At 26.2% G+C, this 20,749-nt stretch overlaps 2 protein-coding genes across 3 annotated transcripts; one reads left to right on the top strand and one right to left on the bottom strand.

Moving 5' to 3' along the window:
• Positions 1–69: 69 nt before the first annotated feature.
• Positions 70–6,841, top strand: LOC114133066 (ATP-dependent 6-phosphofructokinase-like). 2 transcript variants are annotated; one of them, XM_050208041.1, is made up of 18 exons: positions 70–163; positions 231–328; positions 461–612; positions 677–866; positions 922–1,132; positions 1,211–1,319; positions 1,843–2,031; positions 2,125–2,315; positions 2,739–2,802; positions 2,862–3,005; positions 3,139–3,300; positions 3,358–3,510; positions 3,919–4,018; positions 4,078–4,207; positions 5,568–5,665; positions 5,997–6,201; positions 6,299–6,403; positions 6,757–6,841. In XM_050208041.1, coding segments are annotated over exons 1-17 (2,289 nt in total). In that variant the 5' UTR covers positions 70–161; the 3' UTR covers positions 6,390–6,403; positions 6,757–6,841. The 2 variants fall into 2 exon arrangements, with proteins under 2 accessions (XP_050063998.1, XP_027854489.1); XM_027998688.2 differs by lacking the exon at positions 6,757–6,841 and having other exon boundaries at positions 6,299–6,470.
• Positions 6,630–19,303, bottom strand: LOC114133061 (armadillo-like helical domain-containing protein 3). Its single transcript, XM_027998682.2, has 15 exons — positions 18,987–19,303; positions 17,266–17,351; positions 15,301–15,363; positions 15,101–15,241; positions 13,744–13,885; positions 12,961–13,094; positions 12,753–12,908; positions 10,653–10,819; positions 9,888–10,097; positions 9,608–9,822; positions 9,239–9,471; positions 9,018–9,144; positions 8,522–8,597; positions 8,373–8,451; positions 6,630–7,900 (listed from the first exon to the last, which is right to left on the bottom strand). The coding sequence occupies exons 2-15, from the start codon at positions 17,347–17,349 to the stop codon at positions 7,673–7,675; spliced, it is 2,055 nt and encodes a 684-aa protein (XP_027854483.1). The 5' UTR covers positions 17,350–17,351; positions 18,987–19,303; the 3' UTR covers positions 6,630–7,672.
• Positions 19,304–20,749: the final 1,446 nt, after the last annotated feature.

Here is a 20,749-nt window from a genome sequence, read left to right as displayed (position 1 = left end):
AAAAATATTATCTAAGCATAAAAAATGTTTATTAGGAATCTGATAGTTATTTATTGTTTATTACGTTACACAGTTACACTTAAAATAAAAACAAACAAAATATTTATTATTTAAAACGTGCATTATATATTTTTAAACATCTAATTGAAAAATTCAATAAAATGTAAGTACCTATCCTTATCTTTATTTGTATTAATATTAAATACATTTTGCTACTTTTTTATGTTTAGGTCATTTTATGATTTTAAATTGATTTTTGAGAAGTTTCCACGTGGAAAGAACTCAAGTGTAACATTAGCAGTCTTGACTAGTGGAGGAGACTCTCAAGGTAAGAATTCAATAATGAAAGATGTTGTGCAGTATACACGTTATATTATACATTTATACCTACTGATATTAACACTTAATAGACTTACAGTTATAGAAACACTTTATAGTTAGACATTGATGTAATTTTCAGGAATGAATGCAGCAGTAAGGTCTGTTGTTAGAGTATCAATTCAATTAGGCGCGAATGTTTATTTTGTCAAAGAAGGATATTATGGACTAATTGAAGGCAATGATTATATAACAAAAGCTAATTGGTATGACGTATCTTTTACTCTAAATTTGGTATGGTTTTAAGTTGTCGGTTTTAAGATTAAGTACCTCTTACTTAAAAAATGTTAAATTTAAGGGTGGTACTATTATTGGAACAAAAAGGTGTATGGAGTTTATGACTAAAGAAGGAAGAATGAAAGCAACTAAAAATATGATATCACTTGGCATTGGTAACTTGGTGGTAATTGGCGGAGACGGTTCCTTGTCTGGTGCTAATATTTTTCGTGAAGAATGGCCAAGTTATATTGATGAACTTTTAAGAAAAGGTAATTATTGTTTATTTCCCTTGAATTTTGATAACAAACATAAATAACTGTGTAGGGGAGATAGATGAAGAAACTTCAAAAAAATTTGACCATTTAAACTTGGTTGGCATTGTTGGATCAATTGACAACGATTTTAGCGGCACTGACATGACCATTGGTGCTGATACAGCACTTCATCGAATACTTGAAGCAATAGATTCTATTGTAAGCACTGCATTTTCTCATCAAAGAACGTTTATAATGGAAGTTATGGGTCGTAATTGTGGGTAATAGTAATTTAAATAGGTATTAACGATTTAAGATTTAAGTAAATAATACTACTTTATATGTGCCCTATTATACAGTTATTTAGCTGTCAAAAGTGCGTTGATGTGTGAAGCTGATTACTTATTCATTAGGGAATGGCCGCAGAAATTGGATTGGCCAGATAAGTTATGTGAACATGTGCAAAGGGTATGTTAACATTTTTATATTATATATCTTTAATTCAATTAACTAAAAAATCGTTTAAATATCATTATGATCATAATTCATGTAAACCATAGACAATGTTGTCTTTATCCTAATGGCGCGTGCCCAAAGCCTCCCAATTAATGAAGTTCTCAACCGATAGAGGCTCCGAAAAGTAATATAATTTACATCTTCACGTTGTAACATAATATCTCAGCTAAATATTTTATTGCCAGGCTTGATATTTTAATCATTATATTATTATAATAATATTATCAGCGTGTAAAATCGTTATTTGACATTGGTATTTTGTTTTGGCTTCTAAAAGAGCTCCTAACCATTATGTACCCAAGGTCTCCTATAAAGCCAAAGATAGCTCTGTAGATAGGTACTTCAAAAGTGTAACTTTTACTTTGCATTTTTTTATTTTAAGATTTTTCAGCATTTTTAATTTATTTTACTAATTTTAGTATACGATTTGATGCCTAATCCAAAATATTATATTTGTAAAAAAAACTTTTTTTAGGCAAGAAAATATGGTAAAAGGTTAAACATTATAATTGTTTCGGAAGGAGCAGTTGACTTAAATGGTACTGCTATTACATCAGAAATGGTCAAAAATGTTTTAGTAGACAGATTACAACAAGACGCTAGGGTAACTGTTTTAGGACATGTTCAAAGAGGCGGAAGTCCTTCAGCATTTGATAGAATTTTGGTAGGTACCTAATATGAATTATTACTAAATAATTTTGACGTTATAGCTTATATTTTTTAAGCTTTTTTATTTTTTTTTTACTGTACTTATTAGGCATCACGCATGGGTGCTCACGCTGTTTTGTGTTTATTAGAAGCTACAAAAACATCTGAACCAAAAGTTGTATGTCTTAATGCTAATACAATTGAACATCAATCATTGATGAAATGTGTCAAAAGTACGTTTGAAATAGCAAACGCCATTGAACAAAAAGATTTCGATAAGGCATTGAAACTTCGAGGCCAGTACGTTTAATAGTAACAACTTTGGATAATATATCATTAAAATAAAAATGTCATTCCTAATTTATAGTTACTTATATTTCATGTTTATAATATACTTGAGGTATAACCATTAAATTCCATCGTAATAAATTAAAATTAGTATAATATAATTATTAATTTAATATAGAAATTAGGAATAACTAATAACATTGAGAATATTCATGTTGTTTTAAAAAAACCCCCGACGGAGAGCACCGCACACATTATAATATAGTAAAGAGGGACCACTAGGTATAGCCGTATAGGGTACTGTATGTTTGAATTAGCACCGATATATTTACAAAAATACAATTAATATAGTAGGTAATAAAAACGAATTTATTAAGACTTCAAGAAATGTATTTTTGTTCAATAATTTAATATTTTTAAACGAACCATTTTCAGGAGTTTTGAACAAAATTTAGTGACATACAAACAAATGATACACAAAGAAATCGTTAATCTAGAAGTTTGTATTTTATTTTCAATACTATTATATTTTAGTAACAATAAAAGTAAATATTTTAGGGAAAAATAACTTTAATATTGAATATTGGAGGCTCTAGTAACGGAATAAACGCATTAATGTATTCTATAGTTCGAGCAACAATAGCATCAAAACATCGGGTACTTGGAGCGAAATTCAGTATTGATGGATTAATAAAAGGCGAAGTAACTTTATTCAAATTAGTTGGTTATTTATGTATTAGTTTCAAGTTTGTTGGAAAAAGGGAATTAAATATGAATACATGTGTAATGTGTACAAATATTAAATCGAGTTGTAAGATTTTTTTATGAAAAATAGGTTATTGAACTTCATTGGTCCAGTGTTATTGGTTGGCTAAATCAAGGCGGTGTTAAGTTAGGAATAACAAGAACAATTCCTGATGAGGAAATGATGAAAAAGGTTGCGATGCAAATGAAAAACTTAAATATTAGCTCGTGTATAATTGCTGGAGGAACAGAAGTATAATAATTCAAGACTCAAACTAATCAAATTCTACCTATTTTATTTTGTTTGCAGGCCTTAAAGACCGGTATAATGATGTATGATTATCGGAAAAAGTATAAAGAGTTTTGTATACCTTTAGTAGTAGTACCAGTTACATATAGCAACAACGTACCAGGAACCGATTTTTCACTGGGAGCAGATACAGCTTTAAATCAAATCGTTAAGGTAATTTCCAGTATTTCCACCATCTTCGTTCGTAAATAAAAGCGAGAGTTGGCCTTACTACGGTGGTGCAGTATGAGTGGTTAGATGGTTAATACAATGGTATTGGTGTGCTAACGCTACGGTTGCATAAGCTGAAAAGATTCAATATTCATATATAAATAAATTATTACCTATGGTTTCGTACTGAATAGGTATATTAGTTTATTAATATAATTTAGAACGAAAAAGTTGCAACAAAAAAAAATAAACTTTCTATTAGATTATTCAGATTAATATTTCATATACCTAGCCAAGAATATTAAGCTACATTGAGTATATTATTGTTATTAATGCATTTGTTTTGATAAAAGTTTAATTAAAAAAAAAAAACTAATACACGGGTACCTACTGATAATGTTTAAATTATAGTTGTGTGACATAATTAGACAATCGGCTGAAGGTCATACGCCACGAGTTTTTGTGGTTGAAATATTAGGTGGATTATGTGGTTATTTAACGTCTATGACGGGTAAGGTAACTATTGAGTTGTTACTTTAATTTATTTCATAATAAATAATTTAAATATAGCATTGGCGTGTGGTGCAGACGCTTCGTATATTTTAGAAGAAAAGCACAGCATCATAGATTTAATGGATTGCTTGTATAGAATGGTTGAAAAATTTGACACCAAAAAAATTACCAGAGGACTTGTGTTAAGGTAAAAAGACATTTGATATATTTGGTAACTATTATATTATTATAAAGGCACATTAATATCATTCTTTTGAAATAATATCCTCATTTAAACAGCTGTACTATAGTGTAGGTACTGCTACCTTTATAGGCAATGGACACATACATTTTATCTATATAGTACATAATATTATATTATACATTTATAATTTATATAGTATATACACTATGAATATTATGAATTTATAACCTTATGTATTTTCCATTTAGATAGTATATATCCATGAATAATATCTAGTAATAATATCACTGGTTTAGTTGGTAAATTACTATAATAGGTACCTACGACTTTATTTTTTGTACTACACAATCAAAATAATTATACTGCGTAAAATATTAAAGCACATAATCATAATACCTAGTTTTACAATTAGAACTGAATTCATGTTTTAATAATAAAAGATCTTATAGAATTCTATAAATATTCTATCAGGAATTTAGGAACTAATATTAATTAAAATGAAACTAAATGCTTGTTCAGGCGATTACGTATAACGGCGTGATAGCGTAGGTAGCTGACGATATCCGTACGTAAATCATACCGCGAACTTTCGACCAGTGCTCGCGTCTCGTTACTGGCGCGCGTGTGTGTGCGTTACACCGTCTCGCCATTTTCACGCGGTTTTTGTTGTACCTAATGTAAAGCTTTTTTTTCATCACCGGCACCTCTATTCTTTACCTCAACGCCACTTCATCATCGCCCACACCTCACAGTCAGTTTTCACCATCACCGGCAGTTCACTGTTGGTCATCCCCTGCATCGCGGAATCATCATAAAACCATCGGACCCTTTACGGTCTTTATTACCTTTTTTATTTTATTATATTATTATTATTACCATTATTATTTATTGATTTATTATTGTACTACATATTATTATAAGAGCCCTACGTCGGCCGGCACATTTGTGTCACCATATATTCATGTCAAAATAGTAGGCCGTTACCCGGCATAAGACATAAACCGTCTACGGACTTTATTCTATTATTGAAAATCATACAGTCCACATTATCGCACTAACAAAGCTATTAATCGTAATTATGAATGTCTGCCTCCCGGGGACTTCCCGAGATTACACATATATTATGGATTTCAAATTCAGCATTATAGTATTACCAATACGTTTCTTATATGCGAGGATAGATCTAGGTTTGACTAAAGATAAAATAGACAAAGGGTGTCATTTAACAGAGTTCACATCGCATAGGCACATAGATAATTCAATACATTTACGTATTATAGGTACATGTTCAATTTTTTTGAGATTTTTAGGTATACTGCAGATTATGTATTATTTTGCTTAATAATATACTTGATTTTTATAGATCTGAAAAAGCCAATGAAAATTATACCACGAATTTTATAAATAAGCTACTGACTGAAGAAGGAAAAACATCGTTCGTCACTAGAAGTTCTATTTTAGGTAATTTTATCCTACTGTACCTACTAATATTGTTTATTTACATTTAATTGATCTTAGAGCTGTTTATCGATTGTATTTTTGAAATTTTAGTTATCATAGCTTGATTAAAACTATGTGTATTTTTATACACATCTATTTTTTATACTATAAGCAACATAATATTTTATTATTATACAATTTATTTTGACAGTTATATATTCATAATGTTCAAAAATACTCATTAAAATAATTAAAACTTGTTCTTGAATAAGTACTTAGAAGTGAAATATTGATAGTAATTTCAAGTATTAATAGTATTCTTACTAAGTTTTAATTAAACACTTCATTATAGGAAGCATTGCAACTGGTGGTGTACCCAGTCCGTTTGATAGGTCATTTGCTCTAAAAGAAGGGCAACTGGCAGTTGAGTGGATAAATAACATAGAAGCTCAACATCCAGAACAGATGACATTGCCAAATTCAGCTGTATTATTGGGTCTAATAAGAAGTGATTTCAAATTCACACCACTAGAAGATTTTAAATTTATTAACAATGCGTAATATTACCAATTATTAATTTAGAAAAACAAATTTAATTAAAAATAATAATTGTAGTTATTTTTTATATTCTATCTTTATCACACAAATTTACAGAAAAAGAACCAACGATCAATCCTGGTGGCTAAATTTCAGACCACTAATAAAAATGTTAGAAGAGCCAAATTACTGGAAACAATTTATGTAATCAGATCATAACTGGTAATAGTTGTTTTTATAATCTAGTAAATAAGGATTTAAAATTAAATATAATTAACTAATTTCACAATTTGTCTGCTGTAAGTCATATGTTGGTAGCAATTATGTCTTCTATCATTAAAAAATAAATTTCTACATTTTCTTTATTCTGGTGATGAATAAAATTACCAAAAATATTTAGGTAATATTAATTAATGTAGTATATAGAGTTTTGATGGTTAATAAAAAATTATAATATATAAATAGCATATATTTTGTTTTTAATTTATACAAATCAATGAGTATTGTTCATATTATGAAAAATTCATCTAAGAAAAAATATGTTTGACACACATTTTTTTTTTTTATAATTTCAGATAGAATCGATTATATTTTATAACACAATTTTGGTAAATGTTTACCTACAATAATAAATAAATAATAATAAACAAAAAACATGACTTATAAGAAAGTTTAAATTAATTGAAGAAAAAAAATCATTCAATGAGAATTATTATATAATATTTAATTCGTTCAATCATTTCCAATTTTAAAGGACATCACAGCATTAAAAACAAGTTTGCTTAGATTTGATGTATGTCATTATCTAAGAAATATGGTGCGAGTTTCACACTTATATACAGTATACAGTATACACAACACTTATTATTCAATGAGATACAGGAGTTTGAAAATATGTGTATGATGTCATAGAGCCGAAGTCAGAACAGTGGTGTATATTTTACGTGCAAAAGTGTTTATATTAACACAATAATTTCAATCGTTAAATATAATATTTAAAATTTTTTTTTAGGTAACCCTAAGTATTTTTTGTGTTTATGACACTGGTGTAATTATAACTTTGATATACTTTCTAGTTTTTTCATAGTAGACAGAACTAATATTGTAAAATTTATAAAATTTGGTTTGTGTGTTAACATGATGCGGGTCACAAATTCATTAATTTTACTAAACTATAATTTATAATATGACGTATATAACAACAAGATAAATTCAATTTTAAATCACACCACTTAAGCACATAAATATACTTAAGATTATGAAAAAAAAAATTCTGAAATACTATTTCTGGATTTTTACCAAAACGTTTTTCATTGTATTGACTACAATAATACACCGATAACTTAAAATTGAAAGAAAAAATAGTGTTGTGATGTCCTTTAATTTACAATTATAAAAAGGCAACACAATTAAAAAGGTTTCTAAAATTGCATTTGATCATATTTAAATAAATAGTTTTTGAATATAATATTAATACTGTTTCATAAAATATTATGACGGATTAGTGTAAAGTGAAAAGTTCTGAAGAATTTGTTGAAGATCAGTGTTGGAATGCTTTAATGATTGCCGTGTATCCTTGACTACTTTGCTAACCATTAGTTTGATAAGTGATGAGCTTGACAAATCATGATTGGACTTGTTTGATTCAAAACTTCCCAAACAATCAAGTAATAGTTTCAGTGTCAGTGTATCATAATTATTTCTTACAACTTCTAAAATCTTAAAAAAAAAAAAATTATTTTGTAAGTAAAATACGTAACACATAATGACATTTTAAATGCATTCTAAACAATAGCAGTACAGTTTATTAGTATGACTTTATTTTTAATGAAATTATAACAAAATTAAAGTCAATATTATAATTAATAATTTTTTTTTAAATTTCATGTTTTTTTATATAAGTAAAAAATGAAAGCAGGTCTTTATACATTGCATTCATTGAATAAAAATGTAATAAGTAGCAGTTTTTATGATATTGGAGAATTAATTTAACTTTTATTTATCAAGTTTTAATAAAATAAAGCTTTTTGATTTAATCTAAATATTATATCTAATTAAAGGTATTCTTAGATATATAATATATTTTTATATTGTTTCCTTATTATTATAAAACAATTCAAAAGGTATAAGTTATTTAATTTAGTTTACACAAACGTTTAAAAAAAATTTAATATTAGAAAAAAATAGTTACTTCTTCACCAACAGGAGTAGTCACTGAATTCTTTTCTAACCAATTATCGATTTTTGGTATATAATGATTGATTATAGCTCTGAAAATTCAAGAGTATTTAATTTAATTTCAGGAACTATAGTTTTAAAAACAGTTCAAACATATATTACCTGATATTGATTAAACAATTGGATAATTTTGTGGCAGATAATTTGTGTTCACTAATAGCTGAAGAATTTCTTGATGCTAAAATGTACGAAAACATATTAAAATTATCCATGTATAAATATTAAATTGATACAATAAAATAGTCATAAAACTATAAGTCAAAACTAAATTGAAAAGAAATGTATAATTTAATTTAGTGCACTTCTGTTACGTATACACTTTACTTTTCATTCATCCATTTGGTAAACACAATTATTTTATAACCAAGAGCTATACTACATTTTGTTTTTAAATACAACTATTAGAACATTTAGCTTATGAAAGATCGTTTATATTAAATAAAAGTTTTGATTTAACTCATAAATTAATAATATTATAATGATTTATTATTATTTATTAATGACTATGAAAAATTACTTCAAATTTAAATAATGGTATAATTTATAATAATAAAAAAATATATTAAGTGTATTATATTATAATTTTATAAACACTTACATAAGACATATATATTGTCAAAAACTGTATGCATTCTAATAATCTCATAGTATAATTCATCATAACTACTAGGTGATGGAAGTAGCATATCACCATAGGTAATGAATAAGTTAAATATGTTTACAATCTGTTAATCAAAATCATGTATTAAATTAGGTGATTTTATTACATATATATATATATTTTTAAAGTTTTGTATATATTTAGTAAAATATGCTTACTTGTATTCCTAAATCATAAATATTTATATCTTGTGAAAGTTGATGTTCATATGTCATCAAAAACTTTAACACAGTGATTAAAGAACTCCATAAATCTTTCCAATTGTAACACAAACGTACACTATTTCGTTTTTGATAACATATTATACGGTGAATTATGCTTATACATTTCATGTATTGATCAAGTGGCAATTTTTTCATCATGTGTCCTAACATGAACTCGATCATCAAATCTACAACATATACAGTACAAAAATTTTATGAAACAATTATAATGAATAAAGTTATTATTTAATAAGCAAAAATAATAATTTAAATTACAAACATCATTAAATAATTTTGGTAATACTAAATACAGTATAATACTACCTAATAGAGCAGCAGCCAAAGGTTTTGGTGACTTGTCCGGAACAAACATATATCGTCTGGTAGGTGATCTATATAGATCAACTTTAAATTGTAAATTTACATCATGCATAAGTGAATTAGCAAATTGATCATCAGTAATACTAGACAATATTACAAAGCAAAGCATTGAATTATTTGCATTTGCTTCAGTTTTTGTGTCCTGCATTACAATTGAACTATAAAAAAGATGGAAAAATTGATTAGAATTTGAAAACAAATGGTCCAGTAACAATTTAATTACCAATATTGAAAAAATGTGACTAGAAGATTGGAGAATTGATTATCTGATGGCGATTTGAGATCAGGATTATTTGTAACTGACTGTGTCTGTTGCATAACACTGGGATGTAACTCATAGTTATTGGATGAATGACAATGTGTTAATGTAGTCATGAAATTTCTGTTATAATGTACAGCTTCATACAATGCTATTAATATCCCACTCATTGACCTTAAATTTAATTGATAAACAAAGATGTAAGTAACATGGAAGAAAGTAAAATTGCTAAAAACCAATCTCAGGATTGAATATAAAAAGAGAGAGAGAGAGAGAGAAAGAGAAATAATAAAGCAAGTATTTGTAATCTATCAATAGCCATTTTTTTTTACATTTTATTAAACATTTTTCTCTTACAAAATTCTATCACTCCCTGAAACTGGTTAAGGAATTACTCAGAGAATACTTTTTTGCTGGCATGTATTTTATTTCATTTGAATTCATGTGAATTACCCTAAGGAATTAAATTAACACAATTCAGCTATGAAAATATATTGTAATAATCTATTTATCTAATTTATTTGTGTACAATTTTTTTAATACTTAATGCATATGTTTTTATTATTGGTAAAGTATTTAAACTGTTGATTTCTTAATAAATTAATGATAAGTGTTACAAATATCAGTAGGGTTTTGCTAAGTCAATAATAATTAATAATATCTTTTTTTAATTTGCATAGAAAAGTGGGCAGAAATGTAATTAATAAGAAAATATATGATAAATGATACCTGATTTCTTGAGGCAACTCAATATTATGTTCTTCAATAGTATCTGGTACAAATAACATATTGCTAACAACTGATGTAAATGTATTAAACCATGTATTGTTTGAGTACTGTGCTATTTCTTCTGATCTATATTGTTGACAAATTTCTTCTAATGACCATCTTATAATCTTTAAAAAAATAATTTTATAATAATTTAATCAATATTTTATTATATATTCTTAATAATAATAGGCACTGAATGGCAAACTCAAATGTTCAGTATAACAACTCTCGGATATACATATAATTTAGATGGAAGGGGAGGATGATGGTAGCTTGCTCGTAGTCCTTCTTGCATACGTTAGTTTGCTAAAATCCATGAGATCAAGCAAATAACTAATGTATCAATACCACCACTAGGCGCTGATGCCCAGAATTTCAAATTAACTTCAGCAAACAGTAGTAATGCCAACCGAAAACGGTCCTTTTAAGGACCACTTGACACTTAATGTTGGTGAAGGTCTTAGGATCTGTCATTTCAACATTGAAGGAATTTCTAAAGTGAAGTGTTCTAACCAATATCACAAACAAGGAAAGAATAGATGTAATTGCCTTACTAGAAACACACACAAAAGATGACAATAATTCTACTATACTAATCAAAAACAATGGACCCCAATCAAGGAGTTACGGGTATAGAACTGTCTAGACATGAGTTGTCTGTACTAAATCGTTTTCGAATAGGCCATGACTGTTGGGCTGATATGATGTTTAAATAATGACTTCAAGTCAGCCCAGCATGTGATTGTGGCAATGATAGACAAATCATAAATCACATTATAAAAGGAATGTCAATTAAGGAAATCTAACTAAGGTATCGAAGGAATCCACGTGATGACACTAGAAGTAGTAAAGTGGAAAAGGGAACTGGACATTCACCTGTAAACTGTTCACGCTTCATTATATTATATATGTTATACATCCTTATAACCTTTTTAATCTCAATTTAATTTAATTTCTGTTTTATAATTTATTTTATTGTTTTTTCATCATTAAAAATAATTATATTTGCTGGAACATTGATTTGTTATGCCATATGAATAAATAAATAAAATATAGATGGTAGATGATAAAGTATTGATTCTACAAATCTACTAATACTACAGTAATTAGTATTAAGTATTTATATAAGTGCATTTTGCATGAAAAGCGTTTTTGACATAGTCTACAAAAGTAAAATATACAGCAGCCTGTCAATAATATCACCAACTACCATGACAAGATAAAGACATTACAACTTAGTAAATTTACGCAAGAGATAAATGGGAAGGGAGATCAAGTTGGCTGGTCAGTATAGTTGATGTCAAAGGCTATCATTTCTGTTTTGTATTGAACAAAAGATTCATGTCCAGTTTGTTACGTCGTACATAAAAATTTGTCATATTAACATCATACCGAAACACAGTTATTAAAAATTTTAACATCCATATTATTATTAATACCTACATCTACATAATATGTCAGTCTGATTCTGTATTAATTTAATTTTATCACCTATGCAATATTATAAAGTAATGATGTGCTCAACATATTTATTAAAAACATTAATAAAGTAAGAAAGCTGCATTAATAAATATTGAACTGTATTTGCATTGTATCTTGTTACTTTTATAACTCATGAGTTATAATACTACACACTATACTTAGGTTAATGGAAGCTGAGCAAAAATAACTTTAATATTGTATTATTTAATAACAAAACATGGAATAATATTGTACAATGTACATAATATCATTACTAGCTAATAACTAATAAATGTAAATGAAATAAATGTAGTTTATGTAAAAGTAATGTATTGGTTTATTAATTTTAAATAAAATAATGGATATTTATTATTTCTATAAAATTTTACTAAAAAAAAAAAAAGGTTATTTATTAATATGGTGTCCCGGTTTGGTGATTTTAAAATCTGACAACCCTAACTATACTGCACTTGGACTACAGCCAGACTGTTACTGATATAATCAGTTTTCATTTTTCTAGAACACTTTATATTGTATAATTCTTTAAAACAATTAGTTTTAATGAGTAATATAATTATTATAATTTATTATTCTTACCTGGCTATAACCATTTAAAGTGTCTTCTTTGTCTAACAATGATAACTTGACTACATATGGATTTGTCTTCTTAGCAGTTTCAACATTCATAAGTAATGTCAAGAGCAAAATAGAATCATAGCCATGATATGTTCGGTATATATTATTTGAAAGAACCTATAAAAAAATTATATTGGTAAGTCATTTAATTACTTATATTAATTTGTACTTCTGTTAAAGGTTCAAAAACACTGTTAGACATCAAATGGCGAAGAGCTGGGTTTTCATTGAGGTTGTCGGTTCCAGTAACGATTGTCAGTAAAAATTGTAGACATAGGTCTTTAACAACAACACATTCAGGTTCTTAAAATAAAAAAATATACATAATTATTATTTTTTATATGTAACATTAAAATATAATATATTAATTATAAAAATAATATATTTATTTTGATTTCTACATGGAAACTAATAATTCTTACAACAAATATAAAAACTGTTAAATAGAGCAATAAGTAATTTAATACAGGAAATAACTTCGCAATTTAAGAACTTTTATAAAATTAAAATATGGTTAATTTAATAGTAATTTACTAAGAGACCTCATTTTAGAAACACTTGATTGATATTTAATTAAGCAATATGATATTGTATTATACTCTTAGATTATATTTGAATTAAATTTGTCTTAGAATATTTGTAAATCAATTAAAAAAATGCATTATGTATCGTATTCAATTACAATATATACATAAAAAATTATAAAAAAAGAATCCTTATCATATAATGCAAATTCCTATTTGTTAATACAAGAAAAAAGTTTACTGTATTACTGCCGTTCAGGTATTTTTAACAGTTTTATGAATTTCAATTAATGAAGTAAATAATAGGTTTTTTTTTAATTTGATGAAACTATATAGTTACAGAATTTAAAAAATAAATACAATAAAAAATAAATTATGGTGGATATTTTTTTAAATTAAGTAAAAAAAAAAAATGATCATTTCATTACCACGTAACATTATATTGCATTTCCCCAATAAATTCTCAAAAACCATATCAGTGTCTTTTGGTATCACCAAAATAGAAATGAATTCAAATGTAGGGTTGATTCTAAATTTTTTGTATAGACTGCTTACTAAACATGTCAACGTCTAAAAATTAAATGAATTATAAATAAATTAATACATTTATAAATACTATAAAAATTATAGGAACACAAATTAATAAAATATTTTTAAAATATAATAACTATTAAAGGTTACTAAATAATATTTTTGGAAAGTCACAGTGGTGTAACTATGGCTAATTTTTGGGTTTGTGGGAGGTTATATAAATACTTTATAATTATCACAAATTTTAAGAAGTAAAATAAACAGAAAAACATTTATACCTCATAATTTATAATAATTCACACATTATATTTATTATTTTTATTTTATAGTAATATTTTTAGTTTTTATAATCAGTTCACACAGTATGTAAAAAAGTAAAAAGTCTGAGGATAATTTATCACCCACATCACCCCCTAGTATATCACCGCAGGGCTACATTAGAAATTTACAAAGTTTTCCGTGGTCAATTTAAAGTATAAAATGTTTTTCTAGTGAGTGTAAAAGCAAGATAAAAAAAAAATTTTAGTCTTAGGGCCTGATAAATGTCTTTTAGGGAAAATAATTGGTTACCCCTTACATAATTTTTATCCTTTAAAATCATTAGTTTTTAAGTTTCATTAATACAATAACTAAAATGTAGCCTAGTTTTAATTGATTATATATCCCCATAATCTTATGTATATTAATATATCTATTATTATATTATTATATTTATTTAAGTATTAGTTAGTTTTTATTCATAATGCTACTATATAATATTATAATAAGTTTATTTGTTTACCCACCAACCCGATCACCAATTATATACATGTTTTCTAGACAATCATCAGCACGCCATAGAATTATTTGATACCTTAAAACTGATTGTATAATAATGTACATTAGATATTAAACAATAAAATATTTTAAATATTAAATTGGCAGTTTAACTAGATATGAAATTGATAAATATTTGTTGATACAAATCACTAGAAAATAAATGGAATTTAATAAATATTTCTTATTTCTGCAAGCAATAATTATTTAACATAATTTGTTTAAACCAAAAGTATATTTTAAAAATCATTATAAAAAATATAAATTTTAATTATATTTTTTAATTTGAGTAGAATGAATTTATTCAAATATTAGGTTTGCTCTAATATAATATATGTATATAAAAAACTGTATAAAAGCAATACTATAGTAATACATAACTGTTAAATTAATAGTATTAAACCTTATATTATAATATTAAATAGACGTTGATATTACTTTTAATGAGAATATTATACGCAATTGATGTTGACATTCAAATGCTGTGATACATTTGATAAATAATAGTCTAATATTATCTTGAAGTGTTATCAATTGTTCAATACTTAGTTTTTCCATTTCTGTCTCAATATATGATATCTAAAGTATTCAGAATGTAAATTAGTTAATAATAGACACTGAATTAAATTAATTCATACTTTAGGTTTGAGTAAGAAAAATTCATCCCAAAAATTATCATTATCTTTCGAGACATCTTCACCCTACAGAAAAAAAATAAATATAAATATAGGTACAAATGTTCAAGTATTATACATTGTTCATTATAATTGAATAATTGGGGCCCGGATTTATAATATATGCTCTAAAAATTTCAAAAATATGCATTAATGCTTTTATTATGTAGGAATATACTCTATAAATTAAAAAATATGCGAAAAAAATTGATAAAAAAAAGTTTTTTTTACCATCATTATTTTTTATGTTTACATATTATAATTATATTATATTTGTATGATTCATTTTAGATTCTGAAAGAAGTGATGAATGTACCTATTGATTTTACAATGATGTGTGTTTTTTTTTGTGTCTGTGTACAGCATAACTAGTCGAAATAATGCTTCAATTTCAAACTTTAGGGGTGGTTTCCGATGGAAAAGTGAATATCCTTGGTGCATTATAGAGGTCAAAAGTAAACATTTTCTAACAGTTTTCAAAAAAACCGAGAAAAACAAAAAAAAAAGTGACGGAAAAACAGGAAGTTTTACACAAAACCAGTTTTCGACTAAATCGATTTTTTTATATGATTGTAATTCAAAAACTAATCACTGTAAATACTTGAAATTTTCACCAAATGTTTATATTAGTGTTACCTATATACAGTTAAATTTTCGATTTTTTTGAAATTTTTTTTTTTGAAGTGCCGATAAAATTTTTTTGGCCCAATAAAAATACTTGAAAATTTAATACAAAGTTTCTCATAAGTTACTCTTATAGTGATTTAAAAATTATAAGAATACATAGGCACAATTTTTTTTTATTAGCATTTAAAGTTCAAATATTGACAAAAATTCGTCAAAATCATGAATATTTGCAAATTATTTTGTAGGTATAATTTATAAAAATTTTGTTTAAGTTGCTAAGAGTTGAAAATTTAATACAAGATTTTTCATAAGTTTAGCTAACAATAATTATAAAAGAACTTAAACTTTGGCGTATTCAGGCCATTAAAACATAAACCACCTTTTCACCGACCACTGGAAATTATATCCTAGGCTGACAAATCATCTTCGTTCAGAATCGTTTTTCGTATACAATGATACCTATCATTGGATTCAAATTTAACACTCCTATAATATATAATAGTGATCCACACGGCACCTAATGTACAGCAGAGAAGTACCCACTTATCCGCTTTTTTTATAATAATTTCAGCATTTCAAATGTAAATAAATTAAATTAAATAAAAATTACATGCACTTGGATCACAATAAGAACGACTAATGTATGATTCAAGAAAACCTACTCAATAACAGATTACTACTTGTTTTGATAGGTTTCAGATAAAATAAGAATATGACTTTGTCAAATTATATGGACTATAAAATATATAATCATAAATACGTTATTTTAATAATTAACTAACCTAACCTAATTATATATTATGCATTTAAAAACCGTATATATGCAATAAAAAAAATCGTAAAATACAGAATTATGCAGTACATGTCAAAAAATGATAAAATATGCAATAAAACTTTATATTTCAGATCTATTCACTATAATTTAAACTTGTAGCTTATCTAGCTATATTTTGGACTGTTTAGAAAAAACATGCAAATGCATATAAATCCGGGCCCTAAAAATAATGCATAAAATAGAACTTATGTTTAAGAAATTACATACAAAAGTTATCAAGAAAATAAATTGATTTAAAATAATCATAATTATTAAAATCAGATTCAATTTGATGTATTTTATATATTTTTTATTGGCATTTTTGAAAAGTTAGGCTAAACTTTAAAGTAAAAATGTTACAATTTATATGATTTGCCTAATGTTTAACTTAACAACAACATGTTCTATCTAAACGTAGACCTATATAAAGCTTAAATGGTTAAATCAAAAAAAGAGTTGATGGTAAAAATATTAAAAGTTTCACTTACTTTAAAAAATGACTCATAAATTTGTACAACTTTTTCTTTAAGCTGTGGTTTAGACCCTGATGTACTTCGTCTACGAAATGCCATACCTATAAGCGAGATCAAAATAATAATTACAAAATGTACAATTACAATAAAATTTATGAGTAGACAACTAGAGGTTATTGAATTTGTTAAATTATTAACTTGATAGGTACTTATTTAAAATACTTAATATAAATTTCAATAATTTTCATTTTAATGAAATAAAATTGATAATAAATCCTTAATAAAAAGTCCTTGATATAATAGGTCTAATAATGTATCAAAAATAATAAAATTTATAAGATCAAATGATAAGTTATAATTTTTTACCTACTTAATTTATTACAGCCAATTACCTAGGAGTGATACTAAAAAACTGTCTACTTAACATTTGAATAACATTTTTAGAAGGTATTCATTAGAGGTATCAATTGGAAACGTCTTGAGAAACTCGAATTAAAGAATACATGAACATGGAGTCTGTATATAAGTGAGTGAAAAATTTGTATTCATATATCTATTACCTACAATACACGTGCATTTATTAATCATTTTTACATGTTTTAGTATTATTCATACATTTTTGTTTATGCGAAATGTATAATTATTTATATTAAATTTAATGTAGGTAGATTTTGTATATTTATATTTCTTTTTATTGTTAAATTAAAATTTTAAAAATATTATGATCTTAAAATTTTTTTTATTAAAGTAAATATTAAAAAAATATAAATACATAAATTTGTGAATAAGTGAAAGCGTGAACACATGATAGAGGAAGCACTGCAATTTATTAAATAATTGAATAAACATACTAGTAAATATGTATTATATAATAATAATAATAATTTTATAACGAACTAATCCTAAACAGATCAGTTGTCCATGATGACAAATTAAAAACCTGTGGATTTATCTTATATTGACTCAGATAAATATAACTAGGTACACAGGTTTTTTGAACATAATTAATGGATGATTTTGATCAAATAGAAAATGACATTCTATCATAATAGCTACTTTATTTTCTATAAACAATGGACATTTTATATAATTAAAAAAATATTCTTTTTCAGGAGTCAAAAAATCCCTAATCTTTAAAATACAAGTTTTAGAAAATCCTTTCTCAATGCACTCTTATTTGATGGCATGTAAATACCATAAAAAATTTAAGTCTCTAGTTAGGTATAACAGTTTTGGCTGTAGGATTGATTGCTGTGTAATATGAATTAGTCAGACACTTAGCCGGTGTCTTTTATACATACTTAGTGGATAACAAAACAACACTTAAGACGCATACAAAGAACACAATATTTTTCATATAATATAATATACTAATTAACCTTAACTGTCTTAAAAATAAAAAAATATTTTTTTGAAACTGTAAATGGTTTTAAAATATTTAAGTAGCATTTAAAGGTATCTATTTAGATAATTATTTTGAATATGATATTTGTAGGTTGTATAAAAAAATTAAAAATATTGTTCTGTGTAACTTTGCCAATTGTTATACGTTTGCTTTATTGAAAAATGCACAATTTATACTCAATTAAATACCATACTATATTATGTAGGTATATAATATTAAAAAAAAAAAAAAATAACTCAACGAATAACAACGGATGTGAAGATTTGTACACGGGCACAGATAATAGACGATTTGGCATGGTATATACTATATTATCAGATAAAGTTGTTACCTTGGATTTGAACAAGTGTGATTCACCCAAAAATCTTGATAATCTATATTATTAGGTATGCACAATTTCCGCTAACACTCGAGTAACGTTTGAATAAAATAGGTAAACCAGCTGCGATTAACGAGACATCGTACGCACGATGAAATTAACGATTCGGAGGAACGATCAGAGTAACATTGCACTACGTCTTATTAAAACGAAATCCCTTTTATAGTCAATAGAATCCATAACTATAAGCTCAGCAGCAGTTTTTGACTGTCGCAAATATCTGAAGTATCGCGTATTACGTTGGATTTAGCGCAGTGCATCATTGATAACACAAATACGAGGACACGGAAAGATTGATAAGGCGTGTTGTGTTGATAACGAAATAGCTGCCGCCCACAATTTGTGATATCGTTCAATATTTACTAACATTGTACAATGTACATTATGGATATATATATAAAGATTACACACCTACCGCACGACATGGATTGTTGTACGACTTGTACACGTCCTATGGCTCGTGTTTCGTAATTTAATAATATTGACATTCTCGTAAAGAAAATTGTTTGAAAATGTATCTACCTATTGTATGTTTTCGTTTTAGTACTTATAAGTATAGGTAGAAACTACTATGCTGTCTGATGTATTATTGTTTAAACAATAATAATATCTACCTACTCGATACGTAGTACCTACGTGTGCCCCTCTAGTTATTTAGTTAAACCTGATTAAAAATATCAAATATTCAGTCTTCTGTACGACTGTACTTTTTGTACAGTATTCCACAGGTTTTACAAAAAAAATAAACGATTGTAATGTACCTAATTGTAATATTTTATTTACCTACAAATTAATTTATTAGGTATATGTATTTAAATTAATACATTATAAAAATGAATAAACAATGATCATCGTGTGAATCGAGTATAAATTCTATACCTAAGTATCTATATTAATTATGTACCTACCTATGTATTTACCTACAACTTACAAGAAATATTATGATCATACTGGACGTTTTATTATAGTCTTAGCCATTTATACAACCTTTAAAATGCCAATTTTAACAACTGTTATATGTTTCAAGTTTCTACGACTAGTAATTTTACGCTAAAACAAAAATCTAAAATTATTTTATGGTAAATCGTTATTTTACGAGTGAATTTTGGATTTCGTAAAAATAGTTACACTTGGCATCTGCAGTCTGCTAGTTGCTAAAATAATCACTCTGTTTTGTAATATTCGATTTTCCAAAGACGACATTGAACTTTTGTACATAAAAGATATTTTGTTTTGGTCTTTATTTATGTACTTAAACGAACAGTGAACTTTAATAAAATGTGTATCCATTTTTACACCGAGAAAGCTTCTACCATATTACAATGTTGATATATTGTATACTACTATTCTATAAGGTACTACATCGATTTAAGCGATTTTACGTCTATTTATTCAAATACATACACAGTATACAATATGCTTATAAGATAACGATAAGTGTGTACTTGTCTCAGTTTGAAAAGCGAGCTTTAACAAAACGTCCGACGCATGCGGTGTAGCGTTTAATTTTCAGATCGTTTGGCGTGGGCTGAACAAAAATAGTGTGTGTGAATACCAGGAGTTCATGAGCGGAGACGGTGTGCTTTTCGCCGTAAACGGCGGTAGTCGTAGTCAAACGATGGTAGATTTACCTTCACACTTGTACGAAAAAGCTGCATCGCCTTTTGAATCCCTATTTCCATCAAAAACTAACAAAACGATAAAAACATATTTTG

Source organism: Aphis gossypii, chromosome X (genome assembly GCF_020184175.1).
Source record: "Aphis gossypii isolate Hap1 chromosome X, ASM2018417v2, whole genome shotgun sequence".
Lineage (NCBI taxonomy): Eukaryota > Metazoa > Arthropoda > Insecta > Hemiptera > Aphididae > Aphis > Aphis gossypii.
Note: the sequence above shows the minus strand (reverse complement) of the source record. Positions and strands in the feature narration are given on the sequence as shown.

Coding starts and splice junctions, on each gene's coding strand:
- LOC114133066 (XM_050208041.1), top strand. Junction 3,301..3,357: donor TAATTGCTGGAGGAACAGAA/GTATAATAATTC, acceptor TTTTGTTTGCAG/GCCTTAAAGACCGGTATAAT. Junction 3,511..3,918: donor CTTTAAATCAAATCGTTAAG/GTAATTTCCAGT, acceptor TTTAAATTATAG/TTGTGTGACATAATTAGACA.
- LOC114133061 (XM_027998682.2), bottom strand. CDS start 17,349: ATGGCATTTCGTAGACGAAGTACATCAGGGTCTAAACCACAGCTTAAA. Junction 9,823..9,887: donor GTCACATTTTTTCAATATTG/GTAATTAAATTG, acceptor TCTTTTTTATAG/TTCAATTGTAATGCAGGACA. Junction 7,901..8,372: donor CTACTCCTGTTGGTGAAGAA/GTAACTATTTTT, acceptor TTTTTTTTTAAG/ATTTTAGAAGTTGTAAGAAA.